Below are 24,833 nucleotides of genomic sequence, written 5' to 3' on the forward strand. Positions count from 1 at the left end.
GAAATGCTTGGAATTGAAACTCTTCGTATATGTGTGAGGTCTGATTAAATGGTAAAAATCTACAGGAGGCTGTTGAAGCTGTATTCTTGAATAGTTCCACAGCTAGGCCACCTAGGAATGCAGAAAAAAATCTGTCAGTTTAAAAAAAGCTAATTGAAAGTCTTCAAAGCATTTGAAGCCTTCAAATAATCATTTCATCAATGTATGGTCTACTGACACTTTGTATTGCCAAGTTTCTCAAAGTCCGTAATGTGCGACTCATTGAAAAATTGTACAAGCGATGAGATGCGATGAGCTACAAGAATAACTACTGTAAATATCAGATATTCAAGAGCTTCTAAGATATTCATGTCGTATTATTTCAAGAATATCAAACCTGGGGTCGAATCTGAATCTGATGAAGGAGAAGATCTAGAAAGATTACTTAGAAGAAACAACCAAGATGATGCCGATGAGTCTAGCGATGATGAACTAAGAACACTATCATTTGGATCTTTAAAGAAAGCTGATACTATGATGAAGAAGGAAGAAGACGGTGATAGAAAATTGAATCGTAAAATAAAGGATAAACCAAGTAAGCAAGTCAAGTATGAATCAGAACAAGAATCCGCACCAGAACAAGAATCCGAGTCAGAATCAGGATCTTCAGATTCAGAGTTCTTTGAAGAAGAAAGTTCTAAGAAGAATGGTGACCAAAAGAAGAAGAAGAAGAGGAGTAAGCATGCCCCTGCTGAGCAATCTGCTAAGAAACGAGTATCTAAAGTAAGAGAAATTCCAGGTTTGCATCTATCAAAGAGTCAAAATCCAAACCTATACCAAGATATCAGATTTGATAAATCCACAGGTGGGCCCACTGATAGCAGTGTCATTAGACGACGCTATGGATTCTTAGACGAATATAGACAAAAGGAAATTGAAGAGATGGAATCCATATTGCACGATCGTAAATTGACCTCTAAACTACCGCCAGAGGAAGTCGAATCCATTGAAAGAAGACTAAAAAGTACTAAATCAAGATTACAGACTATGAAGAGTAAAGACTTGGAACAGAACATTGTCAAGGACTATGAACAGACAATGAACAAAGACAATAAGAATAAATTCCATCTAAAGCGTTCTGAAAGACGTAAACTAGTGCAGAAGTGGAAGTTTGAACACATGAAGTCGAAGCAACGTGAGAAAGTTATGGAGAGAAAGAGAAAGAAGAGATTGGGTAAAGAATTTAAACAATTTGAATTCAACAAATGATGTACTATATGAATATATACATGTAAAACTTTTTTTATTACTCTGGCTTGATTTTATCCCCTCCATTGGCGAGCCAATCATTAACAGAACCTTCATAGATACCAGTATTTTTGAAGCCATAAGACCTTGCCAATTCTTCTGCTGCTCTGGCTCTCATACCCTTGGCACAGAAGAAAATCAATTCTTCGTTGTTCTTTGGTTTAGGAACTTGAAATTGTTCTTCAAACTCTTCTTCTGGTAATGAAAGAGCTGATGGTGTAGTTTGAAATGGCAAATTAAGGGCCGTAGGCATCTTATACATTTCTACCTCCCTTGGTTCTCTCACATCAACAAGAACCTTACCTTGTTCAGGATGTTGGACCAATTTCTTAACATCTTGAAAGTTGTATGGTTTTGGACCCGCTGATGACATTGTTCTAATCAAAGTTCTTGCTGGCGATTGTAGTGAGGCTTTCTGTACACTTAAAGATCTAAACATGCTTGCACTTTCTGTTTTCTTCTTGTACTGTCTCTTAATGAAAATAGAAGGAGTCAAAGTGCTATCGACGACGCTTTTAAACCAATATGACTAAACCCTATATACACATCCACAACTTTCTAGATAGGGCACGCAAGGGTCGTTGACCCACCCTTCTCTCTATATGTCCAATCTTTCATAGATCCTGGGTACAGAGATACTTCACTATATCCAGCCTCCAAGGCAACTTTCAAGGCTTCAGAGGCTCTTCTGCCTGATGCACATAAAAGAACCAATTCCTTGTCATATTCAGGCTTTCTAGTTTTGAAAGTGTTGAAGAAAGTCTCAGAATCCATCGCCAATCCATTTGGGTAGGATCTGTAGGAAACATTGATCGACGTAGGGATGTTGGTCTCTTGAAATTCTTCAGGTTCCCTCACATCGATGAGAACTACTCGAGAGTTGGGATTTTGTGATAAGAATTTGATATGCTCGTATTCATATATCTTATGGGTCATTGATCCTACTTTTAACACCACTACTCCTACGTTTTTTTCAATCAAGAAGACCGTTTATCAATCTTTAAAACATGTATCCTAAACAATATGAACAAAACCTAATCATACAAGATATCAACATTACAAAACTCTTGAATCTCCTACGAATCTCATCGATCCTGATCCCCCTGTCAGATGCATATCATCTGCAACAACTTTAACTTCAAACTGCTTGGTATCTTTATGATAATCTATCACCGTTACGGAAGTGTTAGGAATCTTGGAAGAAGTATTATAATGAAGCCAGCTCAGTAAGGATCTAATAGATCCACCATGCGTAAAGATGGCAACATTCTTATGATTATTGGCAGCAGCTTGTTCCGCTACTGAAACGAAACAAGTTGCAAATCTGCCTATAAACTCTTGAGGAGTCTCTCCAAAATCTCTGAAGGATTTCTTACCTTGTTCAACAGCAAACTTCTCAGCCTGATCAATCTGCATACCTTCAATCACCCCCATACAACGTTCTCTTAGCTCATAATAGTAAGTTACTGGCAAATTTTGGTTCGAAGTAGCTAAAGCAGTAGCTACAGTCTGTTTACATCTGATCAAATCACTACTAGCAACTGAGTCAAATGTAAGAGAATCTTCAACAAGTCTTTTACCTAACAGTGTAGCTTGTTCGAAACCAGTTTGGTTTAACTCTATATCCTTATGGCCCTGCATAATTTGCCTAATGTTATAATCCGTCTGACCATGTCTTATAACAAACAGTCTCACAACGTTTCCGTCGCATGCCTCTGAAAAGCTTGACACTGTCATTATTAATACTTATATGCTCGACTAAAAACCTTTATGGTCTTGGCTTCTTTACTCAGTATTGGTTCAACGGTAAGTTTAATTCTCGTCATCGCATAAATTCCTACAGTTATACCAATACGGTCTGTCGCATCAACTGATATCAAAAAATCCGTCAATTTAAATCATGGAATATCCAGATGCTGATACGATACGTATACTGATTACTACTGATAACCATGTTGGATACAACGAGACTGATCCCATTGCTGGTGATGATTCTTGGAAGACTTTCCATGAGATAATGATGTTGGCCAAGAACTACAACGTTGATATGGTTTTACAAGGTGGTGATCTATTCCATGTTAATAAACCTTCCAAAAAATCGTTTTACCAAGTGATGAAATCACTTAGAATGGGTTGCATGGGGGATAAACCCTGCGAACTGGAGCTCTTAAGTGATCCTTCACAGGTATTCCATTATAACGACTTCACAGACGTCAACTATGAGGATCCCAATTTCAATGTTGCAATTCCCGTGTTTGCCATTGCTGGTAACCATGATGATGCTACCGGAGAAAGTTTACTGTGTCCAATGGATCTTTTGCAAGTAAGTGGGTTGGTCAATCATTTTGGAAAAGTGTTGGAAGCAGATAAAATTACTGTGAAACCTCTTCTATTCCAAAAGGGAATTACTAAATTGGCACTGTATGGTATGGCATCAGTACGTGATGAAAGATTATTTCGTACTTTCAAAGAGGGGAACGTAACTTTTGAAATACCATCAATGAGAGAAGGTGAATGGTTTAATTTAATGTGCGTTCATCAAAATCACACAGGCCATACAAATACTGCATTTTTACCCGAACAATTCCTACCAGAGTTTCTGGATCTAGTTGTTTGGGGTCACGAACATGAGTGCATCCCCCATTTAGTTCATAATCCATCCAAACAATTTGACGTCTTACAACCTGGTTCATCAGTAGCTACTTCACTTTGTGATGCAGAAGCTCAACTAAAAAATGTATTTATCTTGCAACTTCGTCATGATCAATCACCAGAACTCATACCGATTCCCTTGACTACAGTAAGAACTTTTCTAATGAGATCAGTTTCTTTACAAGATGTCAATTATTTAAGACCTCATGATAAAGAAGGTATATCGAAATATCTTGCAAGCCAAGTCGAAGAACTAATTGCTGAGGCCAATACTGCAACCAAAGCTAAATTAGGTGACGCTTTAGATGAAATGGATGAGCAACAGTTACCTCTGCCGTTGATCAGGTTACGTGTAGATTACAGTGGTCCCGATAGCGATCAAACGACCATTGATTATCAAGTGGAAAACCCAAGAAGGTTTAGTAACAGATTTGTTGGGCGTGTAGCCAATGGTAATAACGTCGTTCAGTTCTACAAGAGAAGAGGAAAACATAATTTATCCTCTAAAAGAGGGCCCAATTCAGCGGTTAATGACGCTGATGTAGAGAGACTCATAAATGAACGTGGTGGTGAACTGGAGGTCAACACTTTAGTCAATGACCTTTTACATAAAATGCAATTGTCATTACTACCAGAGGTTGGTATGAATGAAGCTGTCAAGAAATTTGTTGATAAGGACGAAAAGAGTGCTCTTAAGGATTTTATCGACAAAGAGATTGAGAACGAAGTGGATATGCTAGTAAGTAGCGGCGGGGGGTTACATTCTGATAATCCAGAACAAATAAAGTCTTTAATAAGACAAGTGAAAAAAGCTAATTACGTTGTCGATTCATCATCATCACCTAACCATGAAACACCTGTTACTGCCGTACCACCTCCACCACTAACACATACGGAGACACGAGAACTTGATATTACACCTACACCAGAACTATCAATGCCAACCAGGAAGAGGAAAGAACTTCCTAAGAGGAAAGCGTCCCCTCCAATTAGCGAATCAATTGCAATATCGGATGATGACGAAGAAGATGGCGACGAAATAGTCCTCTCAGATGACGATAATGAAGATAATGGTATGGATACACAGAAGCAAAGAACAAGCAAATCAAGCAAACCCAATACATCAAAACCCCCATCGAGGAAAAGCAGGCAGACCACTACGGTGGGCAAATCGAGCTCTGGAAGCAGGTCAAAATCTACAAAAACTCCAAAAACCGATATTTTAAGCAGTTTGCTAGCAAGGAAAAGAAAATAAGAACCCATTGGAAACTCTACAGAGAATTATTTCCGTATGGATCCTAATGCATTATTCCTTATGTTTTCTTTTTTTTCAAGATGATCTTCATCGGCCTTTGAGAAGGTTGAAAAAAAAGTTGAAGATGTCAACATAACTGACAGACTGTTGAAGAATAACCATTATACCGGTTAAATACGCGCTTTTAGACTTTACTGGTTATCGATTTTAAAATGCAGAATGATCCATTAGTTCAGGTGCAAGTTGATGAGAGTGAAGATACCGAATGGAACGATATTTTGAGACAGAAGGGTGTGATTCCTGAGAAGCCACCATCACCAACTGCCCAACTGGAGGAGGCACTCGAAGAAGCGTTGAATAAACAGCATGAAAACAGATTAGATGATAAGGATTTATCAGATTTGGAAGAGCTAGAAGATGAAGAAGATGAGGAGTTCTTAAACATGTACAAACAGAAAAGATTGAAAGACATTGCCAAATTACAGGAGAAATCAAAATTTGGTGACGTATTTGAGATTAACAAACCGGAATATCACTCAGAAATTACAGAGGCAAGTATGGGTGGTGCAAAAAGTGGTCACGAAAATGTGGAAGACGCCGAGGGTGTATATGTATTTGTGCATCTGTCGCTACAGAGCAAACTGCAAAGTCGAATAGTGAATCATCTTTTCAAATCTTTAGCTGCAAAATACCGTGAGATTAAGTTTGTAGAGATCAATGCTCACAGGGCCATTGAAAATTATCCAGAATCTAATTGCCCGACAATTCTAGTCTATTATAAAGGTGATGTGCTTAAAAACCTGATAACCTTATTAGAATTAGGTGGTAATGATACGAACTTAAACGATTTTGAGCAGTTCATGGTTCGGGTTGGTGCTCTTAATGAAAAGGACAGTAGACTAATTATGAATCAAGATGACGAAGAGACTCGGGAAGCTAGAAAATTAAATTTTGCTGGTAAAAGCATTAGATCTGGTATCCAGGGAAAATTCAATTTGGGTACAGGAGCCGCTTCTGATGATGAAGATGAAGATGACTTCTTTGATTAAGTCCTTTTATATCCATTTTTTTCGTATCTATATAGATAGACCTAATGAATGCCTTTTGATGGTTTCAATTTACTTGATTTACCACGTAGAAAAGTAAATATGCTTGTTCTTGTAAAAGTTCTTCCTCTGTAATGGAGGAAACCATAGAATCATTGAATTTAAACCAATGACCGGTTGTGACTTTTGTAAACGCAATGTAATGTCCCTCATTAACAGTTCCTCTATGTGCAATGATTCCGATCAGTTCGAATATTATATCCGGAACATCATCACCATCACAATAATTACGCATGTTCAAAAATAGTGGGAACTCTACAATATCATTCAATTTAGCGCTATTACCGTTTAAATGGTGTTCGAATCTTTTCAGCTGTAATACCAGAACCGCCGGTAATTTATGAATAATGAGACGCTTAATTGCATTTTGAGTGGTATTACAACGGTCACAATGATAGTTAAAATCATGCAATTGTTCCATCTTGTGGAAACTGTCTAAGCATTCGTATAAGTTTGATTTGTCCTTAATGTCTAAGGAAAGATCCATGAATGGATCTTTCGTTGTTTTTGAGTCCATTTTACATTCGGGGCAAACAATAGAACTCTTTAAAGAACCTTGAAATGTCGAATGTGCAATGCAATCACATAATTCTGCAAAATTAGTTTCATCTGGAGATTTGTTGTGACTGACCATATAATCATTATGCAATTGATTTAGGAGAAATTGCCAATATTCATGTGCATCTTGTTGGAAATAACCCGCCAAGTTTTCATTAATCTTCCAAGATGATACGAATAACCCAATAAACCCCGCATATTCATCACTTGTGCGGCTATTGTTACTATCATCCTCGCCATTCTTAATTAATTCTGGATGGCCGTAAAATTCCCAAACCATCCTATCCAACGCACAGGAAATGCAACTCAATGGATCCTGCAAAGGGCATCGTTGACTATGCAATTGATTTATTGAAAATTGGAAGAAATACGGGTTATGGATCAAACATTGAACAATCGAACTCATGAAACATGTCGAACCCATATTTAAAAGGCCTTGAAGGCCGTCTCTGCGTTCTAATTTCGGTATTTGAGTCTTTGTAACAACATCATCCCAATATTTGTTTAACATGGAGGCGGCAATCAGTTCATTACTACCTATGTAATCACCACATTTGAAGCAGAATAACAGCCCATTACTCGAGTTGATTCCAAATACGTGGCCCACTTTTTTACTATGTTGCCCAAAATGATTACCATTCCAGCATCCACAGAATCCACATTGCAAACACATAAAGTTTGAGCCTGCATTTATTTCGTGGCAATCAGAACATTTCATAACATGTGTGTACTTCTCCCTTTTGGTAAAGTGGCTAAGCATAAATCTAGCTGCATTACAGGTTCTAATGACCCCATCTTTAGATTTTTCGTTTTGGAATACCTGATCAATGTGTTGGCAGCCCAGCATACTAGTGGAACCTGATATTTACAAGGATTCCACTTATCCCAAATTAAGATGACAGTTGCAATCAAGCGAATCTACCAGAGACCCTCGTTTAGATCCTTTCTCTTTATGATCTTGAGTATATAGTAGTGTTGAATTTTTCAATATCAAGAAATTTAGCGATGAGATATCTATCACTAGTCCTACTACTAGAAGCAAGAAAAACTGTAAAGAGAAGATGGCTAAGAAGATATTAATGCTCCATGGGATTGCACAAACTGGTGAATATTTTTACCACAAGACTAAAGGCCTAAGGACAGAATTTGAGAAATTAGGCTATGAATTGTACTATCCTACTGCTAACAACACGATGCCGCCTGCAGATGTTCCTAATTGCGCTAGTGATGAAGTAGTAGCGAGTGGTGTAAATGATGTATCGACGTGGATCCAGATTGACACTGCTAAAGCTGATTACAGCATTTTACCCTCGACTTTGGATTACCTACGTCAGTACGTGATTGAAAACGGACCTTTTGATGGTCTACTTGGTTTTAGTCAAGGCGCAATTGTTGGATCATATTTAATGACAGATTTCAATGTACTACTAAATCTGACCCATGAGCAACAACCGCCATTCAAGTTCTTTATTGCGTTTAGTGGATTCAAGTTCGAAACGGCAAGATGCGCATCCCAATATGTAGAGCATCCAATAAATGTCCCATCACTACATGTGCGAGGTGAATTGGATACAGTGACGGAAGCTGAAAAGGTGCATGCTCTTTACGAGGCATGTACGCCTGAGACAAGAACGTTTATCAGTCACCCTGGTGGTCACTATGTGCCCAATTCAAGGTGTTTCTCAAAGAAGGTAACTGAATGGTTAAAAACTATAGATCCTAGCCTCGAGAAATCTAAATATTGACGTAGACATTGGTGTTTGTTTAGTTTATGTTATAGAACTATTGATTCCCAACATTTCTAACAACGAACTCAACAGTTCAACTGAACAAAAACAAAGGTCCAAGTAGAATAAGCAAGACAACAAAATGCCACCTCTCCCTCGTAAAAAGATTTTGATGCTTCATGGATTCGTCCAATCTGGTAAGATTTTCTCCTCCAAGACTGGAGGTCTTCGTAAAACCCTGAACAAGATCGGGTACGATCTGTTGTATCCAACTTCTCCTATGGGGATTACGAAGGAAGAGCTAATGGCTCAGCATAACATCAAGCCAGGTGAAGACAGTGACAAGGAGGTGGCTTCGCAGTTTAATACGACAACAGATGGTCAAGATGTCTATTACGGTTGGTGGAAGAGAAGCAGTTCATGTTTCCAGGATTTCGATATTGGTCAAGATGTCTGGGATTATCTACGTGGCTACATTTTAGAGAATGGCCCATTTGAAGGTATAATGGGATTTAGTCAAGGCGGTGCATTCGCCGGTTATCTTTTAACGAACTTCCATAAACTGCTAAATTTGACATACGAACAACAGCCACCACTAAAATTTTTTGTTACTTTCAGTGGATTTAGATTAGAGGCTTCCCAATTCCAATCAGATTATGACAAGCAGCCTCTATCTGTACCTTCTTTGCACGTTCAAGGTGAACAGGACACTGTAGTCTCGGAAGCTAGAATACTATCGCTGTACAATTCGTGCCAAGAGGACAAGAGAACCTTGTTAAGACATCCTGGCGGTCATTACGTGCCCAACTCGAAGCAGTACGTGAGTCAAGTATGTAATTGGATCCAATGGATTGAATCTCAAGGCAAGACATCATCACAAGAAGAGTCCAAGGACGATGCACCCAAGAAACAGGATACCGCGAAACCAGATCTGGGAGATGACTTGATGGGAACCATTGATTCGATGATGGGGGCCACAAGACTTAAAGATTAGGATATAGAATGTTTAAATACCATCTCAAAAACTCAAAATCGTTGCCTAGGCGACGTACCCATCGCCCGAAGGTGGGAGGTACAGCAAGGAGTGATAAAGTTAAAGATGAACGTTATCTCACACTCTATACAACCTACCATCTGGCTACAAAAGTTACAGCTATGTCGTCAAAGGCTGTAAAGGTAGTGCAGATTGGCTGCGCAAGTGTTTATTGCCTTCTTTCTGCTGGTGTCATCTTTGGGTTTGCTGCATTTAAGGCTGTCCTACTGGCGGAGGACGTTTATGGTGAATATTGTCCTGCTGATTCTGCAAGACCATGCACTGAACAAGATCTCAAACTAAACTTCATATTTACGTTAGCTGCTGGTGTCACTAACGTTGCTGCTTTGCCAGTTGGTTGGGTACTGGATCACTATGGACCTCGAATCAGTGGTATTGTAGGGTCCCTTTGGATCACTGTAGGTGCTGCAATGTACATTTGGGCTCAACAGTTCTCACATATTTTGGACCCATATCTGATTGGATACTCAATGTTTGCCATTGGTGGCCCGTTTGTATTCATTTCAAGTTTCCAATTGGCCAACACCTTCCCCAAGAAATCGGGGTTTATCCTTTCATTGATCACAGGTACTTTTGATTGTTCTTCGGCACTGTTTTTGTTTTACAGACTTGGCTACCAGCACTCTGGTAAGGGCTGGCATTTGTCTCAATTTTTCGGTGTCTATATGATAGTACCACTGTTCATACTACTTTCCCAATTGACGGTGATGCCTAATGACTCCTATAAGACTCAAGGAACCATTGAAAAGATCTCTGCTGAACATTTAGATGAAAACGGTAGACTATTAGAAGGTGATAGTATATCTGCGTTTTGCACTGATGATGAAGAACGCAGATCTTTAGTGAATGAAGAGGCATTGGATCGTAATGAAGAGCTCCGTACCCGTAGAGGACGTCGGAAGTCGGTGGTGGAGCTCCATGTGGAGAGGAAATTGGAACAAAAATCTGGTGGTATATTTGGTATCTTACATGATAAATCCGTTAAGGAGCAAATAAGTAATCCAATGTTTTATTTGATGGTAGTATTCACAACAATTTGTATGCTGAGAATCAACTACTATGTGGCCACCATTAGATCCCAGGAAGAATATTTATTGAAGGATCCTGAGTTAGCATTAAAATTAAATTCCATATTTGATGTGCTTTTACCTCTGGGTGGTGTAGTCGCTATACCTTTGACAGGTGCCATCTTAGATCACATGAAGACCTTTGACATTCTAGTAACACTGGTCACAAGCTCTGTGGTCGTAGGAGTTTTGGGACTAATTCCTAGGAGCTTTACCCTACATCTGATCGGTATCTTAATCCTAGTGGTTTACAGACCGTTTGTGTACACGGTAATTTCGGACTATACTTCGAAGGTATTTGGGTTTGATACTTTTGGAACCGTTTACGGTCTATTGATTAGCATTTCTGGTATGTTCAACATGGTACAAAGTATTTTAGACACACTGACTCACAAGACTTTTAACATGAATCCTACACCGCTTAACAGTATTTTGGTATTGATCACTATAATATCAGGTTTAACTCTACTATGGGATGTTCGTCGTCAATTGCGTCTTAGAACTCTACATAAGTCAGATCAAGAAGATAACTAATTAATTCCAATTTTATACGTACACTCTACTATAAAGGGCGACAATTTTCTGCTGGGCAACATTTTTAGGGTGTCTAAAAATGTATAAGAAAGTTCATTTGAGCGCCAGAATATGTTTCCTTGTACCTTTCCCATCTAATTTAGCTCTTTATACCCTATATAATGAAGATTTTCAAGGGCCTCGGAAACCTTTAGGTATAGATTGACTTTAGACATATACAACCTGATCGATAATAAAGGATATAATATTTCAAACCAGAGATTTCTGTCCTGAAATATGGTTGAATATAACCTAGATAATATTCAGCACAATTTGAATACTGATAAGGAGTCCCCAAACGGTTTTGAACATTTTTCGCCGTCAACTTTTTCAATTCATAATGACAATAACTCTGATAATGGCACTCAACGGGATGATAAGAATTTATCTGAGGAAGCTGCTAAAATTTCAAAATTCGACAATGAGTTCCTACCGAATCTCGATGATGATATTCCGATAGAAACTGGCTTCAGTCCTCGAAACAACGATAAAATTACTTGGCGGAAAATTGTAGAATCCAGTAATAAGAGACAAGAAATTTTCACGAAGTTCAAAGAGGCATCACAACAAATAAATCCCATCGAATTTGAATCTTATCACGACTTCTTCGTTTTAAATACCTTTAAAAAGGGGAAATCTGTCAGTGGATATGTTGATATAGAAAATGTCATGAAGAATAATGCTCAACATCATAGAAGATCTAAAAGAAATAATCATGATCCTTCAGTTCGTGAGCCAATTACCTCGCCTGGATCATCTTCTTTATCTGATGATGGAGATTATGATGAGAATGATGATGGTAATAGGGAAATTGAAAAACTCTCCAGAAGTCGTGAATCCCCAGTTGATGAAATCGAAGAGGGACCTAAGAAACGTAGAAGTAGAACACAAGTACCAGTGACATCAGATGATCATTTACAAATCGATGAGGCAGAGTTATCGTTAAGCACCAACCCCCCCGGTGGTGAGAGAAGATCTACAAGGTTATTGAATAAAGCTAACAATAATAACAGTTCATCAAATCCCGATAGCGAGGATAGCTCTGATGAACATGGTGAAGCTCTCATAAAGGATTTATACGAATCTATTGTTCCTAAAGTTGAACAACCTTACAGAAGATCCGACTGGGTTCTGCCGTCTAGGTTGAGGTACACTCCAGATAAACAAATGAGGACTAAGCCAGAGTTTGAAAAGGTAAACTTAAGTGAACTGATATCCGTAGAAAAAATTCAAAGGGTATTGTCAAAGTTTGAAGGTGGTCTTAAAGGCATTAGGAAGACAAATTGGAATTCCATGGGTTAAGATGAACTATTTATCTGTCTTATAATTTTACTAGGTTTTGGTAATGTACAGGATTTTCCTGTTTGACCCCCACGTCTTCTTGGTGTAAATCCAACCAAGTTACAGCTGCAAATTCCTTTTTCCCTTGCGTTTGCAGCTGTAGATTTGACTGTTCAGTAGCAATGAGAGCAATGGCATCGTAACCACCAGCTCCTGGGACAACACCAGTAAGAACTCCTTTCAATTTTGAGCAATTATCTAAAAGAGCAGTTTGTACTGGTGGCTCAATATCGGCTCCCGATTCCTTAGTGACTTGTCTAAAATTGTTCCTAATTTCGTTAACAGCATTTCTTATCTTTACAAGCTCAGGCGATTGATTAATCAAAGCTTCATCTTGTGCATCCAGTGCTTCGATCAATTTGGAGTAAGCCGTAGGGGTTTTCTGATTCAACGCATCCATTTCTGTCAATGCCGCCATCACTTTCTCGTTGTTACTATTGATATTTTGGTAAACTTCAAGTCCCTTTGAAGGGTTTGAAGTATACCATGCCTTGACTTTCGAAACTAATTTAGTTGTTTCGGATCCATTGTTTACATCTCCCATGACAAGTCTCAAACCATCAGGTAAACGAACTCTAGTGTTAGAGATTTTCCAATCTGTATCATCTATTAAAGACCGTAATTTGATAGAATAATTCACATCTGAATGTTCAGGTAATCCAGAAATCAATTCAGGTGCAAATCTACGGTAAACGATGGATCCAAAAGTGGCTGCTGCGACATCGAATCCACTACCAATTTTCCCTTGAGCCTGACAATGTGCCACTTGAGCTAAACCATGGATTAATTGCAGATCTTTGTTGTTTTGTACATCTAGTTCTGATTTAAATACGGAGACCAATACTGTGGTAAGTACAGTTACCAATCCTGCAGAAGATCCAAGTCCTGTTTTTGGGACCTTTGTAATACTATTCGCATGGTAAGAAAATTCCTTGTAAGCATTTCCCTTACGAACACTATTCGATTGAGAGTGATAACCATCATCAGAAAAAATCTCGATTAAAATCTTCTTACCTTGTTGAGGCTTGAAGTAGTTAAACAAGTTGAAAAGAACCATTTCAATGAAAGGATTCTTTTTCCCATCAGTTTCAAGGATGTTATACCCATCTTTGGCACCTAATGTATAGGTCCAATAATCATTGTTAAACTGAGAGCTCGAAATCTTCAATTCGAAATGAGCATTCTGTTCTAGATCCGATGTTTTGACCACAGCGTGCATTCTAGCTGATAATGCCACGACATAGGATCTGTAACTAGGATCAAGAACCAGATATCCTCCCGCTAAAAGTGCCTTACCAGGCGCACTAAATGCTCTGACTCTCTCCACCGAATTCATTGTCATTTTAATGTTCTCTTTATCTAACACTGATCGGAGTTCATGCATCGAAGTTCTAACTGTCCTAGCTTTAAGCGCCATGCTTAAGAAAAAGTATTGATATCCGCACCCTAACACCACATAATAATCATAAGAATCGATCATATTATAAAACAACGTATAAAATACATAGTCAATTGAGGACATCTTAAAAGAATCAACGTGTCTTTTTAGAGCGGGTATTCCCTCTTGTCTTACGCTCGGTAGAAGACGGTGTAGTCCTTGACCTTGTTATGGGGCCTTTAGTACGTTTATTTTGAGTTTTAGAAGATCCTGGACCTTTGCGCTTATTAGATTCACTAATGGGAGATGCATGCTTTCTCTTCCTCCCTCTTTTCTTCTTTGATCCTGATTGAGTAGGTTCGGAGCCCTTCTCTTTTGGCATATCCTTGTTCTCAGGTGGGATCTTGGTTTCTTCATCTTCAATTTCTACAGGAATTTGAATGGCATCTTCATTTTCATCCCGCACTTGTACCTCTCTAGTCGGGGAATTGGATTCGTCTTTCTTTTTATGAACCTCTTCATGCTGAAAGGGAGCCTCATCAGAGTAATTAGCATCCACTTCGATCGGTTTGACTAGTACAGATGAAGAATTTTTCCCAGATTCTACTTCTTTATTTTCGTAAATTTCAATACCTTCACGTTTACTTGCAAAATCTTCACTTTTTACAGCATCATTCGATCGCTTGCCAACGATGTCTATTTCCTCTGGATTTACTCTAGCCTGCTGGCCTTTTACATCTCCTTCTTCATTAGCGGGAAGGTCTTTTACGTATTTCTCCTTCATTCCGTCAAGATCCTCTTCTTCCACTTCTATGTGTTTCACATCGTCCCTTGCATCCTCATCTTTATCGCATTTATCTTTTGTTCCCTCATTTCCAGAACTTTTTTGAAGAACGTCATCCTCTGTAGATTTTAGGAAGCTATCCTCTTCGCCTATGTCAAGCTCAGGATCATTATCATTCTTCACAGAAATATTAATTTCTTCTTTTTCAGCTTCATTGTCATCAGTTGAGGGGGAACTGTCCCTAAATGCTGAAATTGGCCTACTTTCAAGCTCCCGGGCCAATTTCTGAATGGCTACTACTTCAGATAAAAGTTCTTTGTTATTCGAGTTATTTTCAAAAAGTGGTTCTCTGTCATTTCCAGTAAATTCTGATCCATTATTTTCGGAAGGATATTCCAATTTAAATCCTTCCTCATCCAAAAAGTTTCTAAGGTCATGTTCAACTGAACGTCCCGCCTCCGGTTCAGCTTCAGGTTCAGCTTCAGGTTCAGCTTCAGGTTCAGCTTCAGGTTCAGCTTCAGGTTCAGCTTCAGGTTCAGCTTCAGGTTCAGCTTCAGGTTCAGCTTCAGGTTCAGCTTCAGGTTCAGCTTCAGGTTCAGCTTCAGGTTCAGCTTCAGGTTCAGCTTCAGGTTCAGCTTCAGGTTCAGCTTCAGGTTCAGCTTCAGGTTCAGCTTCAGGTTCAGCTTCAGGTTCAGCCTCAGATTGAGAATCCTCATTGTGCTCTTCTGGAGACGAGCTTCCGACATCAGTGTCTGTCTGGGCGTTAGTGGTATCAATAGTGTTTACGAAATCAGCGAGAACGTTACCAACATCCTTGACCCCAGATATGACACGGCCTAGTGCTCGAATTGGGGACGAAAAGATTTTTGAAGCTACTGATCCCGAACGGTGCTCATTGGATTCCTCTTCAGCACCATCTACCGAATATTCTGATTCATGACTTTCACTGCTAGAATTTCCAGCCAATGCACCAACATTAAATCCCCTCTCAGTACGCATTTGAAAGCTTGCATTCTCATCAAAAGAACTTGGACCAACATCCACCATAACTTCATCTGTATCATCACTGTCATTCTCAGTAAGTTCAAAAATTTCAACATTCGCAAAAGATAGAGGTTCTGGTTGCTCAACAATAGGTTCCGTAGAAATAACATGAATAACGTCCAAAGCTTGTAAATCTTCAATTTCTTCCAGTAAAATATTATCCGCCCTAGATTCTGTATCGCTTGCCTCCTCGACTAGGTCTGGTGCGGTAAACTCATCTAAAATAATATCTGCGAAATTCAGAGGTTCCGAATTAAATTCAATAATTGGCTCCGATGCCACCAATGCAATTTCCTCCTGATCTACGCCTGATGAAACATCTTCCAGTACCAATCCTTCTTGATCTTGAATGCTTTGCTCACTTTCCGCTTCCTCTATCCAATCTGGCTCATTTGGGCCAAAAACAAGAAACTCAGCATCATCAAAAGCATCTGGTGAATGAATTGGATCAATATCCGGCCCCTGAGTAATATCGATTTGTTCATAACGTTCTAAAGGCGTCCCTTTTCCGGGAGTATCGGTAGTATCAGTGTTATTACCATCCGATATTTCTGAACCTTTCACTGTCTCATCATCATTTCCAGTATCTTCATCTTCCTCCACATCCACATCCACATCCACATCATCATTTATGTTAATATCAGAAGTCTGAGAAAAGAATTCTTCACTGGAGCTGGAGTTAAAATCATTTGCATCTACCATCACCTCATCTTCAGACTCAGAATCAAAACTCTCCCCTAGTGATTCTAGAGTTCTTCTCAGAAGTTCCTTTGGATCTTCCGCTTTTTGGGTAGTAGAGAATGTGTCTTTTGAAAACGGAGAGACGTAAGAGCCAAAAGGTTCTATGACTTGAGCATTGTCCTCGTTCGATGTAGTGCTGTAAGCTGACTCGCAAAATAAAATCTCGTACCTCGAAGGAACATTATTCGTTCCTTCAGTTTTCTTCGCAGAAAGATAAGTTTGGTTATCCGCCTTAAGATCAGATGGCTCTTCAACAATCGAAGGTTCTTCTGTCGAGTAATACACGGTGGAATCATCTTCTAATGACGAAGTAGAGGCATTGGCGTCTCCCGCCTGTAGCTTTGGCTTGAATAATTGTTCCAAAAGTGAATTTTTTCTATTTCCAGTGGTATCTAATATACGTCCACTATGTCCAACAATTTCTGGTTCTTCCTTGATACCATTTACTGTCTCATTGATATCTTTTTGATCACCTTTATCATCTTGAAGTGGAACAGAAACTCCTGGTATTTCTTTGAAATCATTAGCTGTCTCATTAATGTTTTGTTGGTCACCTTTGTCTTCTTGAAGCGGCACAGAAGCTTCTGGTGTTTCATACTTTGTATCATTAAATGACTCATTACCAGTTGATTCTGAAGACACCGCTTGTCCATCTGTAGTTTGTAGAAGTTGTTGAACCGCCTGGTTTGCAATCATTCGATAATCATAGAGATAGTCAGGAACTTGAAGGCTTGCCTCTGCACTAACATAAGCACTTTCTTGTTCAGGTTCTTCTGCTTGCTCGCCTTCTCCGTACTGTTCTTGTTCATCCTGTTCGTATTCTCCCTCGTCATTTCTGGGTTCTTCCTCTTGTTCATATTCTCGTTCTTGATCTTCGAGATCTCTTTCCTGATCCTGTTCTAATTCCAAGTCATCCTGTCCCTTTCCTTCAAATTCATATTCTTGTTCAGATTCTAGACTTTGTTCCACTTCCTGCTCTTCTGTATCACCGTCAATCAAAACTGCCTCATCATTTCCAGCGAGGTTGAACTCATTTATGCCTCCATCCTGGGTGGACACTGGCTCATCTCCATTTTCAAGATTTCTAATGCTTTCATGTTCACTTTCGAAATTATCAGTTTCTTCTCGATCACTGGCATCATAGTAACTAGTCTCATCTGGAGATGGGGTCTGGGTATCTGCATTGAGTCCGTCTTTGAACTTTTCTTGAGAACTTTGAGTAGAAGAAGGAAAGAATCTACTTTCCAGATCTTTGGCCATTTCGACTGATCCCTCCTCTTGCTCATCATTTGACTCGGATTTCTTTTCTGATTGGTCAATCTCTTCTTCTTGCCCTTCGATTTCTTCAGAACCGACCTGTGATTCCTCTTCATCAAGCTCCTGTCTCTCGGGAGCCTCCTCCTCTTCATACTCATCTTCTTTGGCCTCATGATCTTCTTCTACATTCTCGTCTGAACTCATTAAATCGATTTCTTGTTCATCACCAAAGAGTTGTTCAGAATCCTCCTCTTCAGACTTCTCAGGTTTTTGTGTTTCACCCTCATCCTCATCCTCATCTGATAATATGACAATTTCCTCTTGTTCAAAAACTGGCTGATGCTTATCTTCTCTGTCCTGCATATCCTGTACCTCATCATATAAATCACTATTATCCCCTTCTTCCTCCTCCTCCTCCTCCTCCTCTTCCTCATCATCATATTCCGTCTTAGTATTTCGTACAGAGTCTTCCAGCCGTCTGAAGGATGATGTATCAATTCCAATATTCTCCTTCTCAAATACATCCTCCGAGCCTCCATTTAATGCATTTTCAATCAATTGTTCTTGTATCCTTATCCTCTGTTTCTCTTCCCCCAATTCCCTTTTAAATGAAGTTTCTTCCTCTTCTAATGAATCTAATATTCCCCTACCTTTCCGAATAAGTGAATCCAACCAATCGAGTGCATGTCCAGTATCTTGTGAGATGTCTGTCCTTGATGTTTTATTAACTCTATACCTCATATCATTGTTTCTACCATTGGAACCACTTCTTTCAATAAACACACTTCTTGGCCTTTTGAGACCCCTGCGAGGTGCTGCAAGTTTCAATCTGGAAGAATTCGGACCTCCCTTTTTGCTCGTCATAATTATATGACTCGTTTTAGGCTCTTTTACTCTTCAATATCAGCCTTTTATTTGGAAGTACGTTGATGTTTGTATTTCGTATGTATTCCACATTAATCCTTAGTAGCAGGCGGCGAGTTCACGAAAACTGATTCTTTAACAAAAACACATGAAGATAATCATTGAGCAGCATTCGAAACTCTTAAAAACGGTTCTAGTTGATTGTAATTGGTGACTATGAGTTCACAGACATCTTCTCGAGCGGTCACCATAAGCTATTTCGATCCCTTTGATGTATTCGAAAGTATCAAAGGTGAGTTCCTACAGATTTTCCCATTTCAAAACATACATTGGAAATCACCAGGAGGTGCTGTAAGGACTGTACGTCAATTACCTGTTAATTTAGTTATTGAGAGCGAAGCTTCTGAGCTTAATATTGATGATGTGAATCATTTTGTGAGGTTTATCGTGGTCAATTGCATATCTGTCGATGATTACCGTGGGAAAGTGAGACCGCTGTTGAGACAGTGGTTACCAGTATCGGATAAGACATCTGTAGATGTTGATTCTGTAGAGACTCCCAAACCTATTGTTTTGCTATATGCCAATTCTGAAGTAGTCGATTCCAACCTTTTCAAATCAATTTCATTAATAGATAAATTTGCCAAGGATTTCCCAGGACTCAAGACTCTGGTATTGAGGTCAGTTTACAAATCTCCAACTGATAGAGAGGACTTTTGGAACCAAATGGGCAATAAGATTAAATCTTGTCTACTAGACATTTTCCAGAAGAGATTAACAAACTATAGGAAAAAACTATCCAATCCCAAAAATGCTGACGAAGAGCTGGGACTAAGAGAAAAAATCTTAGAGCTTTACTTGGCATTTAACATGCATGAGGAGGCTACGACTCAATTGAACGAAATAAGAGATAATGTGGTTAGCAAGAGAGAGAATTCTCTGCCGAACGGTGAATTGGAGACTCCCTTCAATTTTGCTCAAAATGAAAATGTAGACGATGGCTCAATTGCGAAAATGTTACTGGAGAATAAATTGACTAAATTTCAATATTTCAAGTATTTCTTCGTGAAAAGATTTCGGGTTTTGAATATGGGGAAAACTAATGTTCCCAGATTGTTACAACTATACAGATTGATTCGAGATTTTTTACATTGTATTGAATCCATCTTTAGAGACTCTCCTCAAATCCTCGAATTTAAATACTGTTTTATCGATGATATTTTGAAGTACATTAACGATGGGGGGATACCTATTTTCTTGGAGATGAAAGCTGAGCTTTCACTTTTGAAAAGAGATTGTTGGGTCCAAGGTGTCTTAGCAAACACAGATTTTAAATTGATAGATAAAAGTTTTCCCAAATCGAATGTAAAATTTACGTTTGATAGGTTGAAGGAAAGCTACAAGGATGAAAATACTTTCCACGAGAATTTTGTCAAATCTACAAGTCTGCTTCTTGCCCTATACAATAAGAGCAGCGATAAAAAACGAAGAATAGTAGATATTTTATCCCTGGAAATTGGTATGTTGCACTACCAAAGAGGTGAATATGAGAAAGCCGTCTCGCTCTTTGATTCATGCTATGAATATTACATGGAAACTGGGTGGGATATCATTGGACTCAAAATTGTTCAAATGTACTATGATTCTTTGATTCACTGTCCACAGATAAAATATTTAAAAAGAGATGATGAAGATGTGTCCGTATCAATTGTTCTCAGTAACGCATTTCTCAATATTCTAAGGATTTCCAAGGACGAAGATGAAAAGAGGCAAATCTGGAAGAAATTTTTCGAGTTGCAAAAAGAAATGGAATCTCCATCTTTGGTTTATCAAACTGATGGACTTTTCTGCATTGCCCTCAGTGATCTTTCTTACCTTTCAGAGGCTAACGTCTACAAGATCGACGTGACAATTCGAAATCTAGCGTTTCTAGAGCCAATAACCGCTGACTCGATTAAATTAATTTTGAAAAACTCTGATGATCAATTTGTGGAATTTAAACTGAGCAGCGTAAATTTTGCCCCATCTACAAACCATTACGCGTTAGAGGCTACTGAAATTTCGTTTGGGGAATTTCAACCTGTATCCATAGAAATAAAGGTGGGAAATGCCACTTTTCTAGAAGGGTTTGTCAATGAGAATCATCCCATTTTCATTGAACCACTATATCATCCGGAAAATATTTCCTGCTCCGTTCAACAATCCAAACGTTTGAATTTAGGAGAATATGCCATTGATTTAATACATCAGAACGTTAAGGGCCTAGAATCGTTCGCAGTGGAAATTATGGTGGAGCCAAATTTAGGCTCATTCCCAATCAGTTTTTCCCAAGATCAAGATTTGTATCGTAAAAGAGTGGTTGACATCAAGAACGATACAACAATACGATATTTTCCAAAAGATTCAATCAATTCCTTTCGACTCAAAGTTAAAACCTCTTTCACGAAAAAGGATAATCCAAGAGAATTTAGTGAAATCAGGCATTTCACCATATCATGCTATCTTCCACTTTCAGTCTCCGTGGAGGATATTTTTAAAAAAGATGCATTCATATTCAAATTTTTATTGAATTCTTCAACTGAAGAAGAACCAATAATCTTGTACAGTTCTAAATTGAGAGCACCCGAGAATTCTGAGCGTTATACATTATTTGGTGATTTCGAACCCAATGATCTTATCTATTTAACCGCTGATCCAAACGAAAGTGCACTGAATTGTTACCAAGTAACTACAAAGGACAAATTTGACCACAATGATTTGTTTCAGTTAAAAGTCACTTACAATACTTTGAAAGAGCAAATCAATGGATTGGTGACTGATTCCATTATGTTGCAAGGTGATATGGAATGGTACCAAGAATTTGAATTATGGAAACATTTATGGGAAAATAAAATTCTACCTCTATTTCAATATGATTATAACGCTTTCATACAAAGTTGTACCATTACTACCATGCCTGGCACTTTAAATATAACTGATATTTGTGATTACCTGTTGAAACTTTCAGTATCCAAACCAGTTACCAAGAGAATTATAGAAACATTAAAAAAAATTGTACGAGGCGTGGAATTAACAGATATTGATATTTATGCATACGTGAAGAATTTGACACCAAGGACCTTGATTGTTCCCGTTGAGCTACCTCAAATGGACTATTTCTTTTATGTGGAATTTTCGAAAACTCTAGAGGAACAATATCAAGTGGGGTCACCTATGTTGATAAAAATTAGAGTTGAGAATCTAAGTGGAAAATGGGGGTCTCAAGAAGTATCCGATGCCTTTGTGCTTGAGGTTGCAAGCAGTAATGAATGGTTGGCGCATGGTAAAAAGCGGATGTTAATACGGTCAGAGATTAATGAGTTTGAATTATACGTTATTCCGTTAAAGAAAGGCTATTTGAATTACCCTCGCATAGAAATTAGTAGTGTGGAGACTGGAGTGCCCACTAGAATAGACAATCCAAATGCATCTGAAACATTACTTGTTTTGTAAAACAAAAAGTCTGAAAAAAAGCATTATTATTTAAACTAGAATTAAATAACAAATTACATGTACCCATAACTCTAAATGGATAGAATTGCATTTACCAAATTTCGTTCATCAGGTTTCAGACTCACCACGTCAGGTTCAAGACCTTTTCTCTGTAGAAATTCTTCTGTGGTAGGACCGATGCTGGCGACTCTATGATTACTACCGTTTTTGATAGATTCTATAATTTCTTCAGTTCCTTGAGGACTAAAGAAAACTACCCAACTATTTTCCCTTGCCATTGCCTGGAATCTTGTCAAATTATCAGGTAAATTTTCAGTCTTGTAAGTGATGACTTCTTTAACTTGAATACCATTACTTGATAATTTCTTGGGTATTATGTCCCTTCTAATTTCACCCACCAATAATAAAGGTTCCGAATTCTTACCTTGCTCACGATAGTCTGAAATTATGATATCTGATAAAATGCTGCCGTTACCAGCATCTTCACCACCTTTTACATTTTTAAATCCGATACGTATTAAAAAGTCTTTGGTACTAGGACCAACAGCATAGACGGTCTTCTCGAGGAAAAGTTGCCTTGTTGATGCATGCAATTGAGGTAAAACTGATTCATAAAGGCATTCAACTGTTCGTTGAGATGTTACAATGATATCTTGTAAATCCTTCAAATAAGCATCGTCTTCTAGCAGTTTCAATAATCCTTGAGGAATATGCGTATGTGAGATCAATGGGATGAAGACAGGCTCGAAACCGTTCGATTGAAATTCAATTTCGTATTTATCCTGTTGAGCAGTCTTATTCTTGAGTAAAATGGCTCTCTGCATTGCTCATTTAATGGGCCTTTAACACTTAGAGATCAACTTTATAAATCATTTGTTAAGTAAGGCATAACCGACCTTGTAATATATATATACATATACGTAGATAAACATACACACACACACATACACACACACACACACACAGATTTTATACTTCAATGGTACCTAATACACATTCTATCTACACAACTGTAAATGAAGAATGGAAGCAAGATTACTCCCATTCAACGGTAGCTGGAGGCTTGGAAGTGATATCATAAGTGACTCTAGCGACACCATCCACTTCGTTGACAATCCTAGAGGCAACTCTCTTCAAGAAGTCGTGCTCGAATGGGAACCAATCGGCAGTCATGAAGTCACTGGTTTCAATGGCTCTCAAAGCAATGACCTGTTCGTAAGTTCTTTGATCACCCATGACACCAACAGATTTAACTGGTAATAAGCAAGCGAAAGCTTGAGCAATCTTGTTGTAAAGACCAGCTTTTTTGATTTCTTCGATGTAAATGTAGTCAGCCAATCTAGCGATTTGCACTTGACTTTCAGTTACTTCACCAAGAACACGAATTGCAATACCTGGACCTGGGAATGGATGTCTCCAGACCAAGTCATGAGGAATACCTAACAATTCACCCAAGTGTCTAACTTCATCCTTAAACAATTCTCTCAATGGTTCGATCAATTTCAATTTCATATCTTCTAACAAACCACCGACATTGTGGTGAGTTTTGATTGTTTGGGATGGTCCTTTGAAAGAGATGGACTCGATAACGTCAGGGTACAAAGTTCCCTGTAGCAAAAATTCGATGTCTTTACCATCTCTTGGTTTAATTTTAGCGGCTTCTCTTTCAAAAACATGGATAAAGGTGTTACCAATAATTTTTCTCTTCTTCTCAGGATCTTCAACGCCCTTCAACTTAGTCAAGAATTCTTCAGAGGCATCCACAACGGTTAAATTAATACCAAGACCATCACCAAGAGTTTCTTTAACCATGGCGGCTTCGTTCAATCTCAAGACACCGTTGTCCACCAATAGAGCATGGAATCTATCACCAATGGCTTCAGTCATCAATTTAGATGCAACGGTAGAATCAACACCACCAGAAACAGCACCGATGACTTCTGCAGTAGGACCCACTAGGTTTCTGATTCTTTGAATTTCAGTATCGATGAAGTTTTCCATAGTCCAATTCTGTGCAGCATGGCAAATATCGACTGCAAAATTCTTTAATAAAATCTTACCATGGGTAGAATGTGTAACCTCTGGGTGGAATTGGATACCGTAGATAGATTTAGATTCATGTGAAATACCACAGTATGGAGAATTATCGGAAGTTGCAATAACTTTGAAACCAGTTGGCAATCCGTGTAATTTATCACCGTGTGACATCCAGACTCTTGAATGATCAACACCTTGGAAAAGTGGACACTCCTTATCGACAACGTTCAAAGTTGCAGGTCCATATTCTCTCTTTTCACCACGAGCAACTTGCTTACCGTTAATCCATGCTAATTCTTGCATACCGTAACAAATACCTAGGATGGGCACATTCAATGCAAATACATCGTGATCCACATGAGGTGCACCGTCTTCATAAACAGAATATGGTCCACCAGATAGAATCACACCCTTTGGTTTCCATGACAATTCTGAAATCTTCTGGGTACATGGTAACATTTCAGCATAGATGTTAAACTCTCTAAGTCTTCTCGTGATTAAATGAGAATATTGAGAACCAAAGTCGAGCACCAAAATGGTGTCGAAGACCTTAGAAACCTCTTCAGACATTATAATTCGTTATACTTTTGGGATATGATGGAGCAGGGAAAACAGA

The 24,833-nt window shown here is 38.6% G+C and overlaps 16 protein-coding genes across 16 annotated transcripts; 8 read left to right on the top strand and 8 right to left on the bottom strand.

The window, feature by feature from the left end:
- Positions 1-348: 348 nt before the first annotated feature.
- RRP36 (rRNA-processing protein RRP36) lies at positions 349-1,248 on the top strand (the record flags this gene model as incomplete). The annotated part of the gene is made up of 1 exon (XM_002494578.1): positions 349-1,248. One exon carries the CDS (start codon positions 349-351, stop codon positions 1,246-1,248), a length of 900 nt encoding a protein of 299 aa, XP_002494623.1.
- Positions 1,249-1,285: 37 nt separating this feature from the next.
- Positions 1,286-1,726, bottom strand: RDL2 (thiosulfate sulfurtransferase RDL2; the record flags this gene model as incomplete). Its single annotated transcript, XM_002494579.1, has 1 exon — positions 1,286-1,726. One exon carries the CDS (start codon positions 1,724-1,726, stop codon positions 1,286-1,288), a length of 441 nt encoding a protein of 146 aa, XP_002494624.1.
- Positions 1,727-1,845: 119 nt separating this feature from the next.
- ZYRO0A05874g (uncharacterized protein) lies at positions 1,846-2,223 on the bottom strand (the record flags this gene model as incomplete). The annotated part of the gene is made up of 1 exon (XM_002494580.1): positions 1,846-2,223. The coding sequence occupies one exon, from the start codon at positions 2,221-2,223 to the stop codon at positions 1,846-1,848; it is 378 nt and encodes a 125-aa protein (XP_002494625.1).
- A 120-nt stretch (positions 2,224-2,343) lies between these two features.
- ZYRO0A05896g (phosphoglycerate mutase) lies at positions 2,344-3,024 on the bottom strand (the record flags this gene model as incomplete). The annotated part of the gene is made up of 1 exon (XM_002494581.1): positions 2,344-3,024. The coding sequence occupies one exon, from the start codon at positions 3,022-3,024 to the stop codon at positions 2,344-2,346; it is 681 nt and encodes a 226-aa protein (XP_002494626.1).
- A 163-nt stretch (positions 3,025-3,187) lies between these two features.
- MRE11 (MRX complex nuclease subunit) lies at positions 3,188-5,194 on the top strand (the record flags this gene model as incomplete). Its single annotated transcript, XM_002494582.1, has 1 exon — positions 3,188-5,194. One exon carries the CDS (start codon positions 3,188-3,190, stop codon positions 5,192-5,194), a length of 2,007 nt encoding a protein of 668 aa, XP_002494627.1.
- Positions 5,195-5,406: 212 nt separating this feature from the next.
- On the top strand, positions 5,407-6,243 carry PLP2 (Plp2p; the record flags this gene model as incomplete). The annotated part of the gene is made up of 1 exon (XM_002494583.1): positions 5,407-6,243. The coding sequence occupies one exon, from the start codon at positions 5,407-5,409 to the stop codon at positions 6,241-6,243; it is 837 nt and encodes a 278-aa protein (XP_002494628.1).
- A 64-nt stretch (positions 6,244-6,307) lies between these two features.
- UBP8 (ubiquitin-specific protease UBP8) lies at positions 6,308-7,705 on the bottom strand (the record flags this gene model as incomplete). The annotated part of the gene is made up of 1 exon (XM_002494584.1): positions 6,308-7,705. One exon carries the CDS (start codon positions 7,703-7,705, stop codon positions 6,308-6,310), a length of 1,398 nt encoding a protein of 465 aa, XP_002494629.1.
- A 214-nt stretch (positions 7,706-7,919) lies between these two features.
- Positions 7,920-8,603, top strand: FSH2 (putative serine hydrolase; the record flags this gene model as incomplete). The annotated part of the gene is made up of 1 exon (XM_002494585.1): positions 7,920-8,603. One exon carries the CDS (start codon positions 7,920-7,922, stop codon positions 8,601-8,603), a length of 684 nt encoding a protein of 227 aa, XP_002494630.1.
- Positions 8,604-8,727: 124 nt separating this feature from the next.
- Positions 8,728-9,579, top strand: FSH3 (putative serine hydrolase; the record flags this gene model as incomplete). The annotated part of the gene is made up of 1 exon (XM_002494586.1): positions 8,728-9,579. One exon carries the CDS (start codon positions 8,728-8,730, stop codon positions 9,577-9,579), a length of 852 nt encoding a protein of 283 aa, XP_002494631.1.
- Positions 9,580-9,587: 8 nt separating this feature from the next.
- Positions 9,588-11,240, top strand: FMP42 (Fmp42p; the record flags this gene model as incomplete). Its single annotated transcript, XM_002494587.1, has 1 exon — positions 9,588-11,240. The coding sequence occupies one exon, from the start codon at positions 9,588-9,590 to the stop codon at positions 11,238-11,240; it is 1,653 nt and encodes a 550-aa protein (XP_002494632.1).
- A 276-nt stretch (positions 11,241-11,516) lies between these two features.
- RFM1 (Rfm1p) lies at positions 11,517-12,581 on the top strand (the record flags this gene model as incomplete). Its single annotated transcript, XM_002494588.1, has 1 exon — positions 11,517-12,581. The coding sequence occupies one exon, from the start codon at positions 11,517-11,519 to the stop codon at positions 12,579-12,581; it is 1,065 nt and encodes a 354-aa protein (XP_002494633.1).
- A 19-nt stretch (positions 12,582-12,600) lies between these two features.
- ERG8 (phosphomevalonate kinase) lies at positions 12,601-14,142 on the bottom strand (the record flags this gene model as incomplete). The annotated part of the gene is made up of 1 exon (XM_002494589.1): positions 12,601-14,142. The coding sequence occupies one exon, from the start codon at positions 14,140-14,142 to the stop codon at positions 12,601-12,603; it is 1,542 nt and encodes a 513-aa protein (XP_002494634.1).
- A 10-nt stretch (positions 14,143-14,152) lies between these two features.
- ESC1 (Esc1p) lies at positions 14,153-18,688 on the bottom strand (the record flags this gene model as incomplete). Its single annotated transcript, XM_002494590.1, has 1 exon — positions 14,153-18,688. The coding sequence occupies one exon, from the start codon at positions 18,686-18,688 to the stop codon at positions 14,153-14,155; it is 4,536 nt and encodes a 1,511-aa protein (XP_002494635.1).
- A 216-nt stretch (positions 18,689-18,904) lies between these two features.
- Positions 18,905-22,180, top strand: TRS130 (transport protein particle complex II subunit TRS130; the record flags this gene model as incomplete). The annotated part of the gene is made up of 1 exon (XM_002494591.1): positions 18,905-22,180. One exon carries the CDS (start codon positions 18,905-18,907, stop codon positions 22,178-22,180), a length of 3,276 nt encoding a protein of 1,091 aa, XP_002494636.1.
- Positions 22,181-22,251: 71 nt separating this feature from the next.
- Positions 22,252-23,004, bottom strand: HEM4 (uroporphyrinogen-III synthase HEM4; the record flags this gene model as incomplete). Its single annotated transcript, XM_002494592.1, has 1 exon — positions 22,252-23,004. One exon carries the CDS (start codon positions 23,002-23,004, stop codon positions 22,252-22,254), a length of 753 nt encoding a protein of 250 aa, XP_002494637.1.
- Positions 23,005-23,215: 211 nt separating this feature from the next.
- On the bottom strand, positions 23,216-24,787 carry GUA1 (GMP synthase (glutamine-hydrolyzing); the record flags this gene model as incomplete). The annotated part of the gene is made up of 1 exon (XM_002494593.1): positions 23,216-24,787. The coding sequence occupies one exon, from the start codon at positions 24,785-24,787 to the stop codon at positions 23,216-23,218; it is 1,572 nt and encodes a 523-aa protein (XP_002494638.1).
- Positions 24,788-24,833: the final 46 nt, after the last annotated feature.

This window comes from Zygosaccharomyces rouxii (genome assembly GCF_000026365.1).
Source record: "Zygosaccharomyces rouxii strain CBS732 chromosome A complete sequence".
NCBI lineage: Eukaryota > Fungi > Ascomycota > Saccharomycetes > Saccharomycetales > Saccharomycetaceae > Zygosaccharomyces > Zygosaccharomyces rouxii.